The sequence below is a fragment of the Propithecus coquereli genome, unplaced genomic scaffold (assembly GCF_000956105.1).
Source record: "Propithecus coquereli isolate 6110/MARCELLA unplaced genomic scaffold, Pcoq_1.0 Scaffold273, whole genome shotgun sequence".
NCBI lineage: Eukaryota > Metazoa > Chordata > Mammalia > Primates > Indriidae > Propithecus > Propithecus coquereli.
This window is the reverse complement of record NW_012148319.1, coordinates 634,496-653,245: the sequence shown is the minus strand read 5'-3', so window position 1 is coordinate 653,245 and position 18,750 is coordinate 634,496. Positions and strand designations below refer to the sequence as shown.

Sequence of the window (18,750 nt, the reverse complement as noted above, 5' to 3'; positions counted from 1 at the left end):
TATCTCATTTTCAGTACCCAGAATAATTTGAGAGTGCTGAAAATAAACTATTCCACCATTCACTATTGTGCTATTCTCCTCCTAATTTTTCTGGTCTCTTGCCAACTAATAAACAGAGAAGGTATGCTTTCAAATTCTGTGATTTTTTTCATTACTTGATATTGACATACTGGCTATTGCTTTATGATTTAGCCTACTAACAATGATTGAGTTCACTCTTTTAACTCATACACATGACTTCTAATTTCGAGTTCTTTTAATAACCTTAAACACATGAAAAACAAATAGAATGAGCTGATAATTCTGCATGGTAAAATACACTTCACATATTTAGTTCTCATGCTGTGGAATAACTCCACAATGTCAAGTAGCACACAATTAGTAAAACTGTAGGGGGAGGAAAAAGAGTGTTTTGATCCTGAAGAAGTTTGATCCTAATCAGATTGAAATTTCAACGTTCTTGTAGTGCTTAATATCTTCAATCACACACACAAAAAAAATCAAACTGATTCCAATGTCAGGTTTTGCATTCTGTGACTGAAATAAAATGCTAAAATATACAAATGCATTTCGCTTTGTACAATAAACATTAACATCATTATAAAGTAAGATTGAGTCTAAAATTGTGTGATGGAATGTCTGATGTTTACCTAATTTGGCAACCAAAGCCAGCCCAGTAACAAAATGACAGAACATGTAATAAGTCTTGGTTGTGTAAACACTGGAAGAAAAGGCAAAAAGCCAGCACAGCATCTTGCTTGTCCAAAGCCCTAGGCTATTACTGAAGGATGCCTCAACTGTGCCTTCTTGGCAGGAGAAGGTCATGGTGACATAGAATCAGTTCACGAATAAGATAGAATTCTAAAACAAAGGGATGGTTAAAAAATAAACCACATTAAGTATTTAGGTTTTCTTCCTAGAGCTATTGGCACAATTCCTGGTTCTGTCCATGAAAGATAGGTTTTCGTCATCTGATAATATTTCTGATATTTTTGTATCTGTCTTATGCTCCAGTTCGTGGATAAAGCTTTAAAGAAAGACTTACTAGTCTCTGATAATCAAAAATACTATCTTTATCACTTGTATCTTTTTTCCTAGCCTAGGCATCTGTAAATCCATAAATGAACTTGTTTCTAGAATAAGAAAAGTAAAAGGGAATCTTAGCTGCACCAGGATTTGACAACTCTGATAAATTGAACCAAGAATGTGGTTCAATCCCACTAGGTTAACACAAGATGCCTGATAGTTCACAGGATTTCAGCATAAAGAATCACTAAGAATCACATTATCAATACTAACATGGTAGGTTAGTGAAATTACACAGGGATTCTAAAACCAGCAACAACTCTCTAAAACCTTACCAAGTGGCCTGGGAGAAAACTTCTTTTCTCTTTTTGATGTTGTGCTCCAGCAGCAAGGCTCAAGGCTCTGGAGCTGTGGGATTTCAGAGAAAAGGAGCCAGAGAGTATAGATGCGGTGGCAGTATTTTCCTTCCTAGCACCTTACCCAGTCTGAGAAGACTCTGGAAGAGTTATTTCAGCAAGAGAGACTTCCAGATTGTCTGTGAGATCATGTGGAGTTAAAAAGCATGACCTACCCAATATACTTGGGGGGTGTTAAAAAAATACAGTAGCCTAAGTGTTTATTTCTCAATTACAAACTTCTCTATTTCCTAACAAAACTAATATACAGCTACCTGCATAATGCATTCCGTGCTGCTTTGCATCAATAACCCCTACACTTCCCTCCTGAAGGCGTCTCATCGCCAAATGCAAGCAGACTGCTTAATGCAGGACTAATTAGTATATCCCCTTCCAGTCTGCGGGCCTCCATTGTAATTCCTTCCCAGCTCATTTTTTTCCACAACCGAGCATCAATCAAAGTAAGTGCCCTGCCTGCCTAGGCAACACAAGATGTCCTCCATGCATTTGTCATCTGCCACACAAACAAAGGGGGAATTTAATTGTTGATTTGGGTATGCAGCCATTGCACACAGTAAAGGAAGCTGCAAGTGAAGGAAGAAGGAAAGGTTTAAAGTTTGATGGGTGGGCCAAATGCAGAGAGAGAGCTCAGGAGACTTTTTTCTGTTTTCTGATCTCAGCCTTTCTTCAGGGCTGGGTCCTTCAGGGATTGAGCTGCAACCTGGTCATTGGCTGGATGTTTTCCCAAAGCAAATGAGTTTTTCCACTTCTTCCACATGAATATGAAAATTCCTAAGAAAGGAAATGCATGGAATAGCCACCATGTCTGACTTTCTTTAGAAGCCAAGTCGGCGCACATCATGTGCCTGTCCATTCACTGAAGAGACTGTCACGTGGGGGCAAGATAAAGCCAGATTATATGCAGTAGTGAATTAGTATTATTAATATTTTGTCTCTTTTGGGGGGAGCAGGGGAAAGATAAGTGCTGATTTTGGCTTTTCAAGCCCATGGTCAGGCAAGCATAGAGCAAAGAAACCAGCAAGAGGGCCTCACTACAGCCAGAGTCCCTGCTCCACTTCTGCACCGTGACTTCTGTGGAGCAGTGGCATCAGCATCCCTGGGAGGTACAGAAATGCAGAACTTCAGGAAGCCTCTAAGCTTCCCGAATCAGAATCTACAGTCAACAAGATCTGCAATGGACTCTTTTTTTTTTGAGACAGAGTCTCACTGTGTTGCCTGGACTAGAGTGCCGTGGCATCATCCTAGCTCACAGCAACCTCAGACTCCTGGGCTCAAGCAATCCTTCTGCCTCAGCCTCCCGAGTAGCTGGGACTACAGGCATGAGCCAGCATGCCCGGCTAATTTTTTCTATGTATTTTTAGTTGTCCAATTAATTTCTTTCTATTTTTAGTAGAGATGGGGTCTCGCTCTTGCTCAGGCTGGTTTCGAACTCCTGAGCTCAAACAATCCGCCTGCCTCGGCCTCCCAGAGAGCTAGGATTACAGGCGTGAGCCACCGCGCCGGGCCTGCAATGGACTCTTGTTAAAGCTTGAGAAGTACTGACCATACTAGTATTTAGAAGGCACTATTTCTCATGGAGTAAACAGTAAAAACACACTGTTTTTTATATTTCCTTTTCCTCTCAAATTGGATGAATTCTAAGAATAATAGTAAAATGTGAGTAAAGAATTGTCTCTGAGGGAATCTCAATCAATGTTCAAATGAACTAAGTGATTACTTGATAAAGAAGTTGACTTCTTTACAAAGAAATTTTTAATAACAATGGAGAAAGTTAACTCAGTATAAATAGTAGTAATATTCAACCCAGGAGGCAAAAAGAGATCTTTGGTTTTGTCCCTCAGGTTAATATTTTCCTATTATTGTCCTTGACTGCATGTGTGACTATGAGCAGTAATATATTCCCTCTTCAAGTTCATCTAACGTGTGTGAGTACTTGCTATGGAGTTTCAAAATAACTAAGATATGGTCTCCACCTTGGAGGAGCTTACATACCAGTAGAGAAGACAGCATGAAACAGCCAGTTCCGAATAATTGGCACAATATGAGGACTGGTAAGATGTATAAACAAAATACAGGAACCTCAGAGGTGGGAATTACCAAGGGAAGGATGGAGAAGCCCCCGAGAAAGCAGATTTTCCCTGGACTTTGAAAGAGAATGGCAAGAAGCCAAAATGGCAGGAGAGACATGAGAGTGTCAGGGGCATCACAAGCTTAGAAGAGCATGGGACAGACAAGGAATCAAACACCTGAGCTTTTCTCTCTCCCTAGAGAGTAAGCCAGAACTGTGACTGACTAATAAATTCTAATACAATCCTCACATGGATTCTTGGGCTTTTCCCTATTACTATTTCAATTAGTAGCTGCTTTCATTATAGTTTAAAAAAAAAAACCTTATATTTGACCAAAAATAACCCATTGTTCTTATAAGGCATGAATAGAAGGAAGGAAAAAAAAAAGCCATACTTCTAAATCATCCATTTTAACCTAAATCAATTAACCTAAATAAAATGAATCTCATTACTTCTTATAATGGCATCTTGTTCTTAAACTTGTGTAAACTATTTTTTTTTAAATGCTTTCCTTAAAACATTTATTTAACGACACCCTGAAGATCTCAAAAAACTTGACTCAAGCTTTTTTTTTTTTTTTTAACTCAAATGAGTGACATAGGATTTAATTCACATATGTGTCTGGCATGCAATAGTTTTTCCGTGAATGTAGGGTTGATGAAGATCAGGTTATTTGAACCTCTTTATGAACTCCCACATACTCTCTGGCTCCCTAGAATTTTTGGTGGGACATATCACCTAGAATGCATCTGGTTATAAGTAACAGAAAACCCAAGTAAAAATGACTTGAACTTCTCTGTAATTAACTTTCTCTTCAAGATCTAAACAAACACTCGATCAGACTATCAAGATAGCACTACTGATCATCAGTTCCTCATAGGGCAGTGTCCAAATTCAGGAAGAGCTAGTGCTGTTTTATGTTCATTTCTGAGAGCAAAGAAAACATTTCCAGAAGCATCCCCAGGAGACAGAAGCCCCCTTGTGTCTCCTAGTCCAGGGTTTCATCAGATGCCCAAGCCTAAGCCACACACCGGCAAGGGGATGGAGTTACTATCTCTGGTTTAAACAATCAAGGTTTATCCCCCTAGGGGGATCAAGAAGGCCATCAAACATAAAACCCGAAATTAGAGTCCTGTTACCCAGAAACAATGATGACTACATGGGAGAATCTGTAATGTCTTCACAACAAAGCACTTGGATTTCTAAAACTCTGCATAACAATCGGACAAATAGAATATGTCTGGGCTCTTTTAAATATTCCTGATTTTACAAAACAGTAGGTTTTGTATACCTATGCCTCACCACTTATTCATTTCTTTTTAAAGATGTGTAGTGGACTTAAAATGACCGCATCCAGAGACACAGAGTCTACCAGAGTCAAAAAACAAATCTGAGTGTAAGGTCCACTTCATCCCTTCTGCCTTTTTTCCATTCTGCCTACATCCTAATCAGATTAACTGCTTCAATACCTTATTACTCTTAATTGTTAAAGGGAGGTGAAGAACTCACCCAGCCCAAGTCGGATTCCTTCTGCTTTCATAAACCCACATAGCACTTTCCACACAGTCATCACTGTTATAAGTGATATTCGTGAAAATGATTGATATGTTTCTCCGTCCCATTCAAAGGCAAGTAGAGGTAAATCCCGATTTCCAGAGGGAAAACAACTTTTTCAGCCACCTCCCACGGTCAACACTTCCCCTTAAGCTTCATTGTCCAGTGTTTTATCATATTCCAAAGCTAACGCAGGCACTGGCTCGGGGAATGCAGATGTCATGACTGATGGAGACTAACGTGAGAGGACAGGCCCGTGACGGATTTTGCACACTATGATATCCCATCTTGCCTGGCGCAGAGTAGGCACTCAAAAATGATCTGTCAAATGACTGAATAAATCCCTCAGTTCCTAGCCATAAATCTTTCCTAATTCCATGCTAAAGAGTTCGCTGCTTTTCCTTTATATAGCAAATCCTCCCTCCCGACACCCCACCAAAAAAAAGCTGTGAGTGCTAAAAATCACTCTGTCCTTAACCATTTTAGGCTGAGAAGGACAGGAACGAGTGCTACTGAAACTCCCTGCTTGGACAGAAACGGCTTGAAAAAATCTGAGATCTCGGATGTCCATCATGCCAACAATTACTTTGATTCTTCCTGTCCTAGGACATGATACCATCATAATTTAAAAGCCTTAGTCTCCAGTTCAATACATTATCACAAAGAGAAGGGGAGTTTATTTTTGAAGCTTAACAAATTAACATGTTCTAAATCAATGAAAAGTTTCCTGCATGATTCAATATTAAGAGTTAATAAAAATCTATCAATTGGCAGTGGTATAGGAAAAAACCTCTCCTGAGATTGTAAATCACACAGATAGCAATTCGAGCAGGGCCTGTCATTAGCGTATTAGGAGGCAAATCCATAGATGATACATAGTCATTCACAGAACATCCACAGGTCTTCTGTCCTTAAGCTCGTAACTCGAATATCATTCAACTTCACCAAATATTGCTCAGCACAAAAAACTAAAAGCCAATTTGTGAACGCCTGCTATTTAAGACATCTAGCTGACTAATTGCAAAATCTATAGGGAAGTCTGCACAGCATCAAAGCCTCAGTTGATCCTATAAGCAGTTCTAAGTGAAAAACTGTCTTTTTTGTGAGTAAATAAAGCACTTAATGCAGTTTCTAGCTATAATGCTGTTTTTCCTGTGGGTTTTGAAAATGACCTTCCTGTAAACATCAAGGACTATAACTTTTTAGATAAAGAAACTTGTTTTAAGTCTATGTCAGGTTTATTCCCTGATAGCCTATGGATTTTCAAAAGCCAAGGAAAAAGTAATCCAGAATTTAAAAAAAAAAAAATCCTGTTTCCAGAATGAAGTTCCCTGTCAGCCTGCCTTGGGCCTTAGGTGGAGAAGCGGAGATTAAAGAGTCAGTATTCTTTTTCATGTTTCATCTGCCAGTTTTGTGAATGTAGAAAGAGAACCAGTGGCTACAGCTAAGCACCCAACTGTGGTATTAAGTACAAAGTGTGATTCTAGCACACCCCGTTACTTACACATACACACACTCCACTTTAGTGAATTCAGAAATAATTTTTGAGTTTCTAGCAGAAGGCACCCGCTCTGTTCTCCGCGGCCGCTGACGAAGGTACCTCAAGGAGGCGATGAATGTCGCTGCAGATGCAGCCCTTATATCGCCATGACGATAATGAAGCTCTTTGTTCAGCTGTGTGAATGTCAAGTGGGGAATCTCTGATGATCTCACCATTTCCTATTTATTCTATACTTACCTGAATACACCAAGTATTGCAGCTTTTTAATGCATATGCAAACTACTAAAATGTCCTTTTGTGAGACACTTTGCTAAAAGACCGCTTTTGATATGTGTTCATCTCCTCTTCAGACTGAATTAGACTGCTTCCTTCTTTTTATGACACAACTAACTCACTATTTAGAATCTTTGGCTTTGATTTTGTAGAACAGCCCAACAGGAAGAGACCATGTTCTCTTTTTTCCTCCATATTTCTGAAGGCAAATTTGTACTGATTTGTTTTGATTTACTAACAGAATTATGTTCCTGCCACGGACACTGGCTTCCTTTGTGTCCTTTCAGTTATCAGTCTGTGTCTGCGGACAGGGTTTTCCCAAGGAAAACTGAAATCTCTCTGTTGGAAACTGTGCGCAGGGCCATGGATGTGAGCCTCAGCAAAAAAGTTTACCAGATTTGGGGCGAGAGTGACTATTCTCTGTAAGCGGTGCATTTCTTGTATGCCAACCAATAAGCTCAAACCAAGAGACCAGGTGACATTTTAAAAAATATGTTCCATAACACTTAGCATCTAGTCTTGGGGGTGGGGGGCAGAATGTGTGTATAAAAGGTCATGTGTTCTACAGTGTAAGCACGCTACAATTTTTTTTTAACGGCACTGTATTCGCAGCTCCCTTCACAGTTAGGGGTGGGTGGTGTTTTGACTCCACTAGCCAAAGGTTTTCTATTTGTCAGATGAACTAGGCTGGAACAGTTCAACCAGGAGGGCTTAAATCCCTCTGTTTGTCTCTGTGGTGGTGTTCTCACAAGTGGGAGGTCACCTCTGTCCTCTGAAGAGCACAGTTTGTAACTCTAAGGCACTTAAATCTTAGAGGGTGGGATGGTGCTGACAACAGCTTCTTGGTTTTCCTTAGAGCAGTAATAGCCAAAAGCAATTGCTTAGGACTCTGAGTAACAAGGAGCGCGTTCTGGCGAGGGAGCAGAGGCCTTCACAATCAATGGCTGGGACCATTCAAGATTCTAAGTGAACCAGTGAAGACTTATTTATCCTCCCCGCATCTTCACATTTACCTTGTAAAATATAAGAAGAGGCCAGTTAAAAGTATTGAGATCCTTAAATAAAAACTAACTCCTATAGTACAATTCTAAAGATACAATTCTAGAGACATTATGACTTGATCAGTGAATTTGGTGAGAGACATGCAGGCTGGTCAACCCAAAAATTGTGGACGGCAGAAAGTAAACTTTGGGATAAACCGAAGAAAAGATGCCAGTATACATGTTAGAAGTACTCAGGCCATATCACATGGCTGAGATAGTAAAATATAATCTACATATACATTTCCTCTTCCTCTGCTTCCTTTTTATAGGGTGTGTATATGGTTACGAAATTACTCCTGAGCTTATTGATTTGATGAGTGGCCATCTCTTTTCAAGGGACAATTAACTATTTTTGAAGGACATCCACATCAAGTAACTAACATTGTGCTTATTTTTGTTTTTCCCCACAACAGGGGATTTTTTTTTTTAATGAAACAAACTGACACAAATATTCTCTCCTTTCTCTCTGCTATCGAAACGTAAAACTTGCAAATAAAAACAACAGCCACTGGATTAAAGAGAATCAAAAAAGTTTTTTTGTGTTTTTCAAGTTCTCTAATTTATTACACACTAAAAATCTCTTTCAACCTGGCACCAAGGTGGCTTTTCTTCTTGAGCTGATTAGGACCACATGAGCTCAGGAAAAGCTGTCAGATCCTGCCTCTGGCGCAGCTGGAATGATCCAACTGATTTGCCAGTGTGATTTTTTTTCAAGAAAGAAGCTTCATCCCAAAATCATAAATTTATATTCTGGAAGCCCAAGCGAAAATTATTCCTTGTTCATTATAAAAGAGGCAAAATTCCATGGGACCTCCTGAAAGCCAAAGCAACCTGGGCAATATTTTGGTCAACACCTCAACACTTCATCTTTAGTTACCTAGACTTCCACTGGCGCTTGGGGGTTTCATTCAGAAAAACACTAATCCCCAGGCAAGAGGCACGATCTGAGAGCATACTAGAATGTTAACCCTTTAAGAATTCTGTCAGACTGAACCCAGGAGAAACTCTGGGTTAGGTCAAACTTGTCTTCTGCAGCTGACCGTGGTGGGCTCCTGAAGCTGCTCTGTGTATTCTCCACGGTTGAGTTACAGGCAACGGAGCGGCTCCCTGGCTCTGCGAGGAGTCCCTGAGGGTCTCCTTTCTTTTCGGTCCTTTTACGGTCGCCCCTCACATCAACACTCACCTGGTCCTGCCTCTTCTACATTTAGGTCTCCTCTCTTTGCTAGATGGCACCTGGCCTGGGTGATAAAGACAGCTGTATTATTGTATTCATGGGCCCTAATAAATTAGGACTGTATTTCTCTCCTTGGGAAACGCAGATACGTTTAAGCAGACCCAGACATCCAGCCTTAACTCAAAAAGATGACACAGTATCTGTCTGTTAGCAAGGAAGCCTTTCAGCACACACCTGGAGACCACCAGGGAAGCAGATGTTTTGCTGGGTGCCCATTTCAGAATTGGGATTTTGTTTGTTTTTAAGTATGAGAAAGTATTATTAGGAAGGGGATGAGGTAATCTTTATGTTGATTCTGTAAATTCTACTTTGATTTTATAATGCCATTATCCTTTTGCCCCTTTCAATACTTTGAATACAGGAAATATTTTTTTTTTTTTAATAATGCCTGCTTTTGATCAAATTCCAGCCCAGAATCCCCAGCCAGGCTGGGCTGAGCTGGCCTTCTATCTCGATGTTCTCTTCAGGGGATTATAAAAAGGGATTTCTTAATCTCTTTGCCATTGTTAAAAATGCCCATTTGGAATTATTCTTTACTCTAGATACAAAGCAGATAGAATTACACCCACCAACCATTGATTGAAGTGCTACAAAGTTTTCTCTGAAAATAGTGGACAGAATTACATAACCCATCGTTCCCCCATTAACAGTTAACCAGGTTGAGAGGATCTGAATAAAAGCACGTCTCGTTGCATGCAACAATGGTTTGACAGAAGAGCTGTATGGCGGAGTTAGTATTTTACTGCTTTCAGCTTCACCACGCAGTTTTGTAGCCTGGGAAGCCATGCATGCAGAATGGCAGAACTTACAATCGCCTACAAAAGGAGAGTACAATGCTACCTGTGGAGCCCCGCCACCAAGAGAAGATGACAGTTCCGGGCCTTAAAAATACGCTAAACTGCTGAATGGTTCAGAATGGAACTTGCCACCATTCGAAATACTCATCAAAGGCTTTTTCAAGCAAACAGTTAAGACATGATTAGTAAACTTTACAACCCACCAGTTAGTGTACTGTGAGAGAAAAGGGACAATGAAAGAAAAGCTTCAAAGTCCATATGTTTATGGGTACAATATGTGGCGGTATGATTTTTGAACACTTTCGGAGCCGGGAAAAGCAGCTCAGGACATGATGACAATGAGCCTCAGCAGCCTTATATGTGGCTCTTTTCCAAAGTGACTTCTCTTTACCCATCCACCCCCCCCCCAAAAAAAATCAAAATGTACTTCATGAAACTATTGTATATGAAGCACTTATTAGCCGTAATTAAATGGACAATATGAATTTACTACGTCTTTAGGACTCTGGCTTGTTCTGGTTTAGAGCAAGATGATTAATGCAAATACATATTACTTGAGATAACCATTTAGCAGCTAATTTAGCCAAATTTATTACAGCAGTTAGAGGTTTTTCATTTTAGCAGACAGAGACAAGGACATGCCAAAAGTGGGCGCCGTAGACGAGTGCACACTGCCCTCTAGTGGCCATCCTGCCGGTGCGCTGTTGGGGGGCGCCGAGTTGCTGCGATCCGTGTCCAAGCAATAACAGCGGGTTTTGCACATTTCCGGCATCCTTTTAAACCATTCCCATCCGTAGCACTTTATTTCAGGGGATGATTTACTGCACTTTCCCCTTTTACTAGCTCAGGAGTACCCAGATACAAATCAAATCAATTTCACCTTGGCAAGATTTTGGTTAAAGTATCATTTTTAACATCTGCATTTTAAAGCTCTCTTTCAGTGGGTATTTAATGGCACCGTTTCACATTACTGATTGTTTTTACTTGTTCCTTCATTTTGGGCCATATTTCAGAGTCTGTGTGGAGCTGTCACTCTGTTTGGCTCTAGCCAAGTCAATTCTGTGCCTCCCTTAGGCCGGCGCTTCTCTCTGACTCGACTGGGGAATTTATTTTGTTCCAGCATTCAGCAAAGTCTCACCAGAATCTCCCCCGACTGACCAATGTAAATTTAGTTCAACCGAGGATTATAAATTTCTGTGAGACAAGATCAAAAGGAGCAGATGTGTAAGGGCGCTGGTTGATACTGCTCACACTGAGGAGAAATGATCAAAGACAGAGGGGTAAAGCATATTTGGAAACATTCAAATATCCAGAATCTCAAACAAGTCTCCCTTCGAGCTATGAATAAATCACACACAAATTTGCCATCTGACGTCAAACCTATTGACAGTATCCACACTGCATTAGGTGTTCTGTGAGCCAAAAAGATTTGTAGTCCTTTTATTCTTCCTTTCACACCATGGCTGCCCCAAAACGGAATAAAGTTTTGCTGCAAATGCCGATAACCCTGGCTCTGGAGCTGCCACGCCCCACTGAATTGTTGATTTCATTTGTCCTACTAATGGCATTCTACATTAAGCATACAGAGGGCCACCCCTGCCGTGGTGCAGGACCTCCCATTTCTAGGCGTAAAGTTTTGCAGAGATGAAAATCTTTTGCTCCCAGTCTTAACACAATGCCTTCTGTTTTGTTTTTTTCCCCAGTGCTGAATAAGGGTCAGTGTGTGACAAAGTACTATCGTTGGATGCAGAAAAATGGAGGATATATTTGGATACAGTCTAGTGCCACCATAGCTATTAATGCCAAGAATGCAAATGAAAAGAATATCATCTGGGTGAATTATCTTCTTAGGTATGTTTTCTAATTCTTTTTTATTTCTGCCTCTATTATAAAATATGCAGCCCTATGGTTAATAGATGGCATGTTGTATTATCTTTTAACAGTGCCTAGTGTGGAACCTCATGGAAATTCTGCTATTATTTCCACAAGATTCAAAGAAATATGAGAAGATCTAACTATGTTGGAAGGGACTTGTGGGGGAGATTTGCAAAATTTTCAGTAATTCTTGGTGTGTCAACATTTGGGCAGCTCTGCAGAAGTTGCTTTAGTTTCTCTACAAATGCTCAGGCTGGAAAAAGAATACAGACTTTGGCCTATAGCTAAAGCACCCAAAAAGCACCTCTTTATCCCCACCACACGTACACTCACACACTCCAACCCTTATGAAAATTAAGCAAAGGGGAATGGAAGACAAGTAGCAGGGTACATTATATTCCTCTTATATTTCATCCCTTTGACACCCTTAGCACTTTCCACAGGGTTTGATTCCCTCGGCATTATGGCTTTGGTAACAAACTGAGAAGGCAGTCTTCTGTTGCCTACTCTTCTGCAATCTCTGGCAAGTGTTTCTGCTCTCAAAATGTGTCCTCAAATTTATATTCACAAATGAGCCCAAGCTCAGCTGCTTCCTAAATTTTAGTGAGACACCATCTCTCTCCTTCCCTATCTACTTTTTGCCTTTGGATTCAAAGTGGCAGAAACGTAACCAAGACCAACAGACTGCGTGGTGTGAGTCTGGGGGCAAGCTTTCAAGTTCTCCACCAATCCTGTCATGAAGCTCTCACAATGCTTAGCCTGTCTCCCACCACTGTGCTCCAGTCTTTGGCTTTTCTTGGCCTAAAGCCACCAAGCCGAGCCCACACGTGGTCTGAGCAGAAATACTTTCAGTAGGTCTTATGAATGGAAGTTGGTGCCCTTTGGCTGATAATTTAGACAGGGAGTACCTGAATCCCATTTTTCTTTGAGACAGCCAAATGGAGCTGAGAAGCTAACAACCATGGCTCATCAACACATCAGCCTTTCGGAGTGTGTTCACATACTTTGGTGATGACTTGAAGGCATGAATGTGCTTGCTACCAACAGCATATCAATCAGACACTAATGATTATTGCTCTAGAGAGGCCCTTAATGTGCACCACTTAAAAGAGTCTTCATTTATCTACTTTCTGTTTCCTTTTTTTGACCTCTTCTGCTCTACATTAACTCTCTCTCAAGGTAAAAGTATATGTATTTAATGTGGCTTTTTCAAAGGCCTGGCTTTCATGCAAACTATGCCCTGTGTTTGTGAAATGCTCAAGACGGATTCTGATATCAAAGAATCCTTGTACATAAAGTTTTGTGGAACAGTGACTCTATTTGATGCAGAGATTATAAAAACACTTATGCCAAACAGAAAATAGAGTGAGGTAGTGTGGCACTGACATTCTTTTGCTAGGCAGAAATGATGTTGTGTCAAGGGGACCTATTACTATTAAGAATTAAAACAATGGTAGCAGGGACCCCATAGGCTAGAGAAGTGTCTGAGTCCCATGTTGGTGTAACATAGAATACTGAAGTCATCTGTGTGGGTTTTACTCCCATTCAGAGAGATATCTTTCTACCTGGATCTTTCTTACAGCTTTATCAGCCTCATGACCTCCTCCTCTGTCCTCAGGTGGAGGGAGTAAATAAGAAGTCTAAGGAGAAGTCAATCTGTGCAATTATGGATCAACGTCATTGATCTAGCCTAGGATAAATGGTACAATCTCATGAACTTTGATGATTCTATTCCATCAAATTCCATATGGATAGGAAGGAAGTAGTTGGGGCATCAAAGACCAGTATTCAAATTCAAAAGCCTCAATCTCAGACATGAGAGACCTGTTTCAGCTGACCAAAAGACCCACCCTGAGGTCAATGATTACAGACTATATGTTGGCAGACGGGGGATCTGGGAATCCCCATGGCTTCTGGGCCAAGGAAGTTGAACGTAGATGGGCTGTAGCAGAGGAGACTCCACCAAGCCAGCTAGAGATCTAATAAGAAAATGATGTGGCCCTGGCAAAACAGCAACAACTGAAGTTTGGTTTTCTTTCCCACATTGTCTTTTGTTCTTCCCTGAGCAACACTTTCATGCTACTTCTTCCTTCCCGGGATCCCTCACATCCGGGCCCCAATCCAGGCTTGTCGGTCCCGGTTCTGAAATTACTGCTCCTCCAGTCTTCTTGCCATTCCCTCACGGTGCTGCATAGAATTATAGACTCGTAGAGTATTCAGAGGCAGCGGCGCTAAGTCCACCTTCCCGCCATTAGTGTCATCTGATTATCTAAAGAAAGCTTTGCAGCTGAAGCTAATTCACACTAAGGAGTAAATGCCCGATAATCCATCTTAGTGAATCACCCCTCCCAGGGACATTTGCAGTTTTAGAGTAGTTACTAAAATAGTGACTCTTTAATATAGAAATTTCATTAGAGATCAGCAAATGCGTCAGTAATCATCAACTGTAGGTCTCTGCTTGGCTAGCCATCACGGAAGGACAGGAGAGGCATCTCCCATTTTGTGGCAGGAGGCTTTCATTGTGCCTTCAGATTAGCCCATACTGCTTATACATCAGGCTGGCCTTGGAGTGGCATTTCCAGAAGGCAACTAGCTCAAACTGACCGAACATGCTGTCTTTTCCAGAAAAGGCTTGTTTCTGAATTAAAAATAGAACAAAAATTAAGCACATTTGTGCAAATGGGGTTAGATCCATTCTGTCAGGGCCTCTTTCACACTGGGACTCTCCCCACTGCAATCAGATCTCCAGCTAATAAGCCACAGGTGTACACCACATGAGCAGATGAAAATGTGATTGTAATGGGTGTGTTGACAGTTTGGTAGCCATAATCCACGCATCCCAAAGCGCACCTGTGCTTCTGCCAGATCCTTAGGCGCCGAGGGCTCTGCCCCCCACCAGTAGCTTTGGAGCCATCTGAACAGCTGAGAGGCTACATCAAGGGACCAAGACAAGGGTACAGAGGACATGGACTCACTAGCTGTCCAAGAGAAGACAGGGCACACCGGGCGGTGTGGGAGCGAACTGTCGAGAGTACGTGCCAGCCTCCCTTCCCCAGGTGCTATGCGGGGAAGAATGTCAGGCAGCACAGCTCCCTGGCCCCCGGCGGTACCTGATGATTTAAAAGCTTTTCAGTGGCTTTCGTGGAGCATTTGGGTATTCAATCACGGTAGCAGGGAGCACCTGTACCCCGGCACGTGCACTCCAAGCTTCCATAAAAGTCCCGTGAAGAGCTGAGAAATGATTTCATGTTTAGTCTTGTAAACTTTAAAAACTCCAGAAGTTTGGGACCAGGCAGTGGGGGAAGATGGTCCAAAGCAAACCATGCAGAATGGGTGTCTGCACTCCTGACGAATGCCTCCCTCCCCACAGCAATCCCGAGTACAAGGACACACCAATGGACATCGCACAGCTCCCCCACATGCCAGAGAAAACCTCCGAATCCTCAGAGACATCCGACTCGGAGTCAGACTCTAAAGACACCTCAGGTATTACAGGTATTACTTCTTCACCATGTTCTGCAGTTACGGCTTGCCAGTCCACACCCCGGGGGTGGGCAACTGCCAAAAGGCCATCGTCAGAGGCAAAACAACTGCCAAATTTTATATATAGACATATGTCACTTCAAGCGATTACTGAGTCTCTCTCCGCCTGTTTCTACACACACACATATGTATAAATTTGTACACCACATCCTATATGCACACACACAGTACATATAGGTATGTGGTGGATAAATAACATATTTGTTATAAATATATACATTATATATATGCTGTGGAATATAAACATATATACACACACACAAATATACAGAAAGAGGTTGACTGACTTAGCAGTCACTTCATGTCAGCCCCTCACCGACCATGCAGAAGGAGCCCTGCTCTAACCCCACGGCCAGTTCCGGCCTCTTTATTGGAAGCACGTACCAGGGGTAGTTCCAGGAGTCTGTGTGGCTTGGGGTCCCAAATATTCACATTCTCACCAACATGAGACTGGGACTGAGCCTCTAAAGTGGGATGCTTAATGGCATGGGTAAATGCCTCTTTCGGGATGCTGGATTGTTACTTATTTTCTGATCCATGCAGGACAAATCCATGTTCTCCCATTTCCAGTTATTTGGGCAAGCAGACTTCTGAGTAGTTCTTTGGGACACAGGAAAGTTAATAAAAAAATTTACTTTTTCTCCAATCTGCAGCCCCTTGCCACAGACACACATAGGGCCGAGAAGCACTGAACTCATAGGACTTTACAGCTGCAAAAACATCCTAAGTCTTTTCTAACCCAACCTCTTCTGCTACAGAAAAGGAAACAAAGGCCAGAAGTTACACGATTTGCACAAGGCTCTGGTCCAGGCTGCCAGTCAGGCTTCATCCCCAAATCTTCTGTGATTGTGTTTCTGGGAAAATTGCTTTTCCCTAAAATGTAGTGGGTGACTTGGTTTCCCCCATCACTAGGGCACCTGCTCTGCAGCGTGTACACACACGCATGCCTCTACTCCAGACCGAGATTCCGAGGCAGGAGGAGGAAAGGAGTACTCGCCACAGACCCTGTTTTCCTATCCCCTAAATTGCAGTAATTAAGGTTTTACTAACACATAAGTTCTAGAATAAACAGTCTCTGCCCCTTTTCTATATAGTACATAGCTGTGAACAAAATAGACAAAAATTCCCCACTGCATGGAGCTTATATTCTAGGGGGGCGGAGAAACAGAAGTAAATAAAAATAATAATTAAGACATAGTAGAAAATTAGATGGTAGCAAGTGCTCTGGAGAAAAACAGCAAGAAATGGAAAGAGGGAGTGTGGTTCTCCATAACGAACAAATATTCGCCAGTGGAAGGTACAGACCTCTTCAGAAAGTCACCTTGCATACCATCATTTTATGTGTCACTAACACCTTCCGGTTATTTGATCTGACTCCCTGAGTACGTTTGCAGGACTTCTCAAACTTTAGTGTGCCTCAGAGTCACCTGGGGATCTCGTTCAAAGGCAGAATCTGATTCAGCAGGGCTGGGTGGGGCCTGAGATTCGGCATTGGTAACGTTGTCCAGGCGATGCCCATGCTGCTGGTCCGCGGCCCGCACTGAGTACCCGTCCAGTTAATGCGGGCCCTCAACGGAGGGAAAGCCCAGGCTGTACGTCCTCAAGAGGTGGTGGAGAAGCTCATGATGCGACACCTCCTCTGCTCCCCTTCCCCGACCCACCCGCAGATGGGAGGCCGGTTCCGCGCTGCTAACGTGGTGTCTTCTCTCTCTCCTGTCCCCGCCCCCACCCCGCCACCCCGGCCGCGGCCCACGCAGAGGACAACGAGAACTCCAAGTCCGACGAGAAGGGGAATCATTCCGAGAACAGCGAAGACCCGGAGCCCGACCGGAAGAAGTCAGGCAACGCGTGCGACAACGACATGAACTGCAACGACGACGGCCACAGCTCCAGCAACCCGGACAGCCGCGACAGCGACGACAGCTTCGAGCACTCGGACTTTGAGAACCCCAAGGCGGGCGAGGACGGCTTCGGCGCGCTGGGCCCCATGCAGATCAAGGTGGAGCGCTACGTGGAGAGCGAGTCGGACCTGCGGCTGCAGAACTGCGAGTCGCTCACGTCCGACAGCGCCAAGGACTCGGACAGCGCGGGCGAGGCGGGCGCGCAGGCCTCCAGCAAGCACCAGAAGCGCAAGAAGAGGCGGAAACGGCAGAAGGGCGGCAACGCCAGCCGCCGGCGCCTGTCCAGCGCGTCGAGCCCCGGCGGCCTGGACGCCGGCCTGGTGGAGCCCCCGCGGCTGCTGTCCTCCCCCAACAGTGCCTCGGTGCTCAAGATCAAGACGGAGATCTCGGAACCCATCAACTTCGACAACGACAGCAGCATCTGGAACTACCCGCCCAACAGGGAGATCTCCAGGAACGAGTCTCCCTACAGCATGACCAAGCCCCCCAGCTCCGAGCACTTCCCGTCCCCGCAGGGCGGTGGGGGCGGCGGGGGGCTGCACGTGGCCATCCCGGACTCGGTCCTCACCCCGCCCGGCGCTGACGGCGCGGCCGCCCGCAAGACCCAGTTCAGCGCCTCGGCCACCACGGCCTTGGCCCCGGTCACCTCCGACCCGCTGTCGCCCCCGCTCTCGGCGTCCCCGCGGGACAAGCACCCCGGGAGTGGCAGCGGGGGAGGCGGCGGCCCCAGCGCATCCAACTCCTTGCTGTACACTGGGGACCTGGAGGCGCTGCAGAGGTTGCAGGCGGGCAACGTCGTGCTCCCGCTGGTGCACAGGGTGACCGGGACCCTGGCCGCCACCAGCACGGCCGCGCAGAGGGTCTACACCACGGGCACCATCCGCTACGCGCCCGCCGAGGTGACCCTGGCCATGCAGGGCAACCTGCTGCCCAACGCGCACGCTGTTAACTTCGTGGACGTTAACAGCCCCGGCTTCGGCCTCGACCCCAAGACGCCCATGGAGATGCTCTACCACCACGTGCACCGGCTCAACATGTCGGGACCGTTCGGCGGCGCGGTGAGCGCGGCCAGCCTGACGCAGATGCCCGCCGGCAACGTGTTCACCACGGCCGAGGGACTCTTCTCCACGCTGCCCTTCCCCGTCTACAGCAACGGCATCCACGCGGCACAGACTCTGGAGCGCAAGGAGGACTGAGGCGCGGCGGGGCAGGGTCCGCTCGGAGGCATCGTGGGCGTTTTCGTTTAGACCTTTAATTCTAGCACTTTGAATTCGAGCAGGTCAGCGTCTCTCCCAGCGCGACGGTCCCCATTCCATCCCCTCTTTCTTTAACTTGACTTATTCTTTCGTGTAAAGATATGTTTATTTTTTACCTTCAGAGGGTCAGATGACCAGTTGCCTGCCATTTTGTCTTCTTCTAAGATGTGTGTTGGGTTGTTTTGCTTTCCTTTGCATCTTTATTAAGATGTCTTTAATGTGTATATGCCTCTGCCATAGAATACTCAGTCTTGTGGTCAAG

The 18,750-nt window shown here is 44.0% G+C and overlaps 1 protein-coding gene across 1 annotated transcript in view; it reads left to right on the top strand.

The window, feature by feature from the left end:
- NPAS3 (neuronal PAS domain protein 3) overlaps positions 1-18,428 on the top strand; it is an 855,986-nt gene extending 837,558 nt beyond the window's left edge. Inside the window, 3 exon segments of the mRNA XM_012647885.1 lie at positions 11,617-11,764; positions 15,159-15,283; positions 17,089-18,428. Coding sequence (XP_012503339.1) covers positions 11,617-11,764; positions 15,159-15,283; positions 17,089-18,428 — 1,613 coding nt within the window.
- The last annotated feature ends 322 nt before the right edge of the window (positions 18,429-18,750 follow it).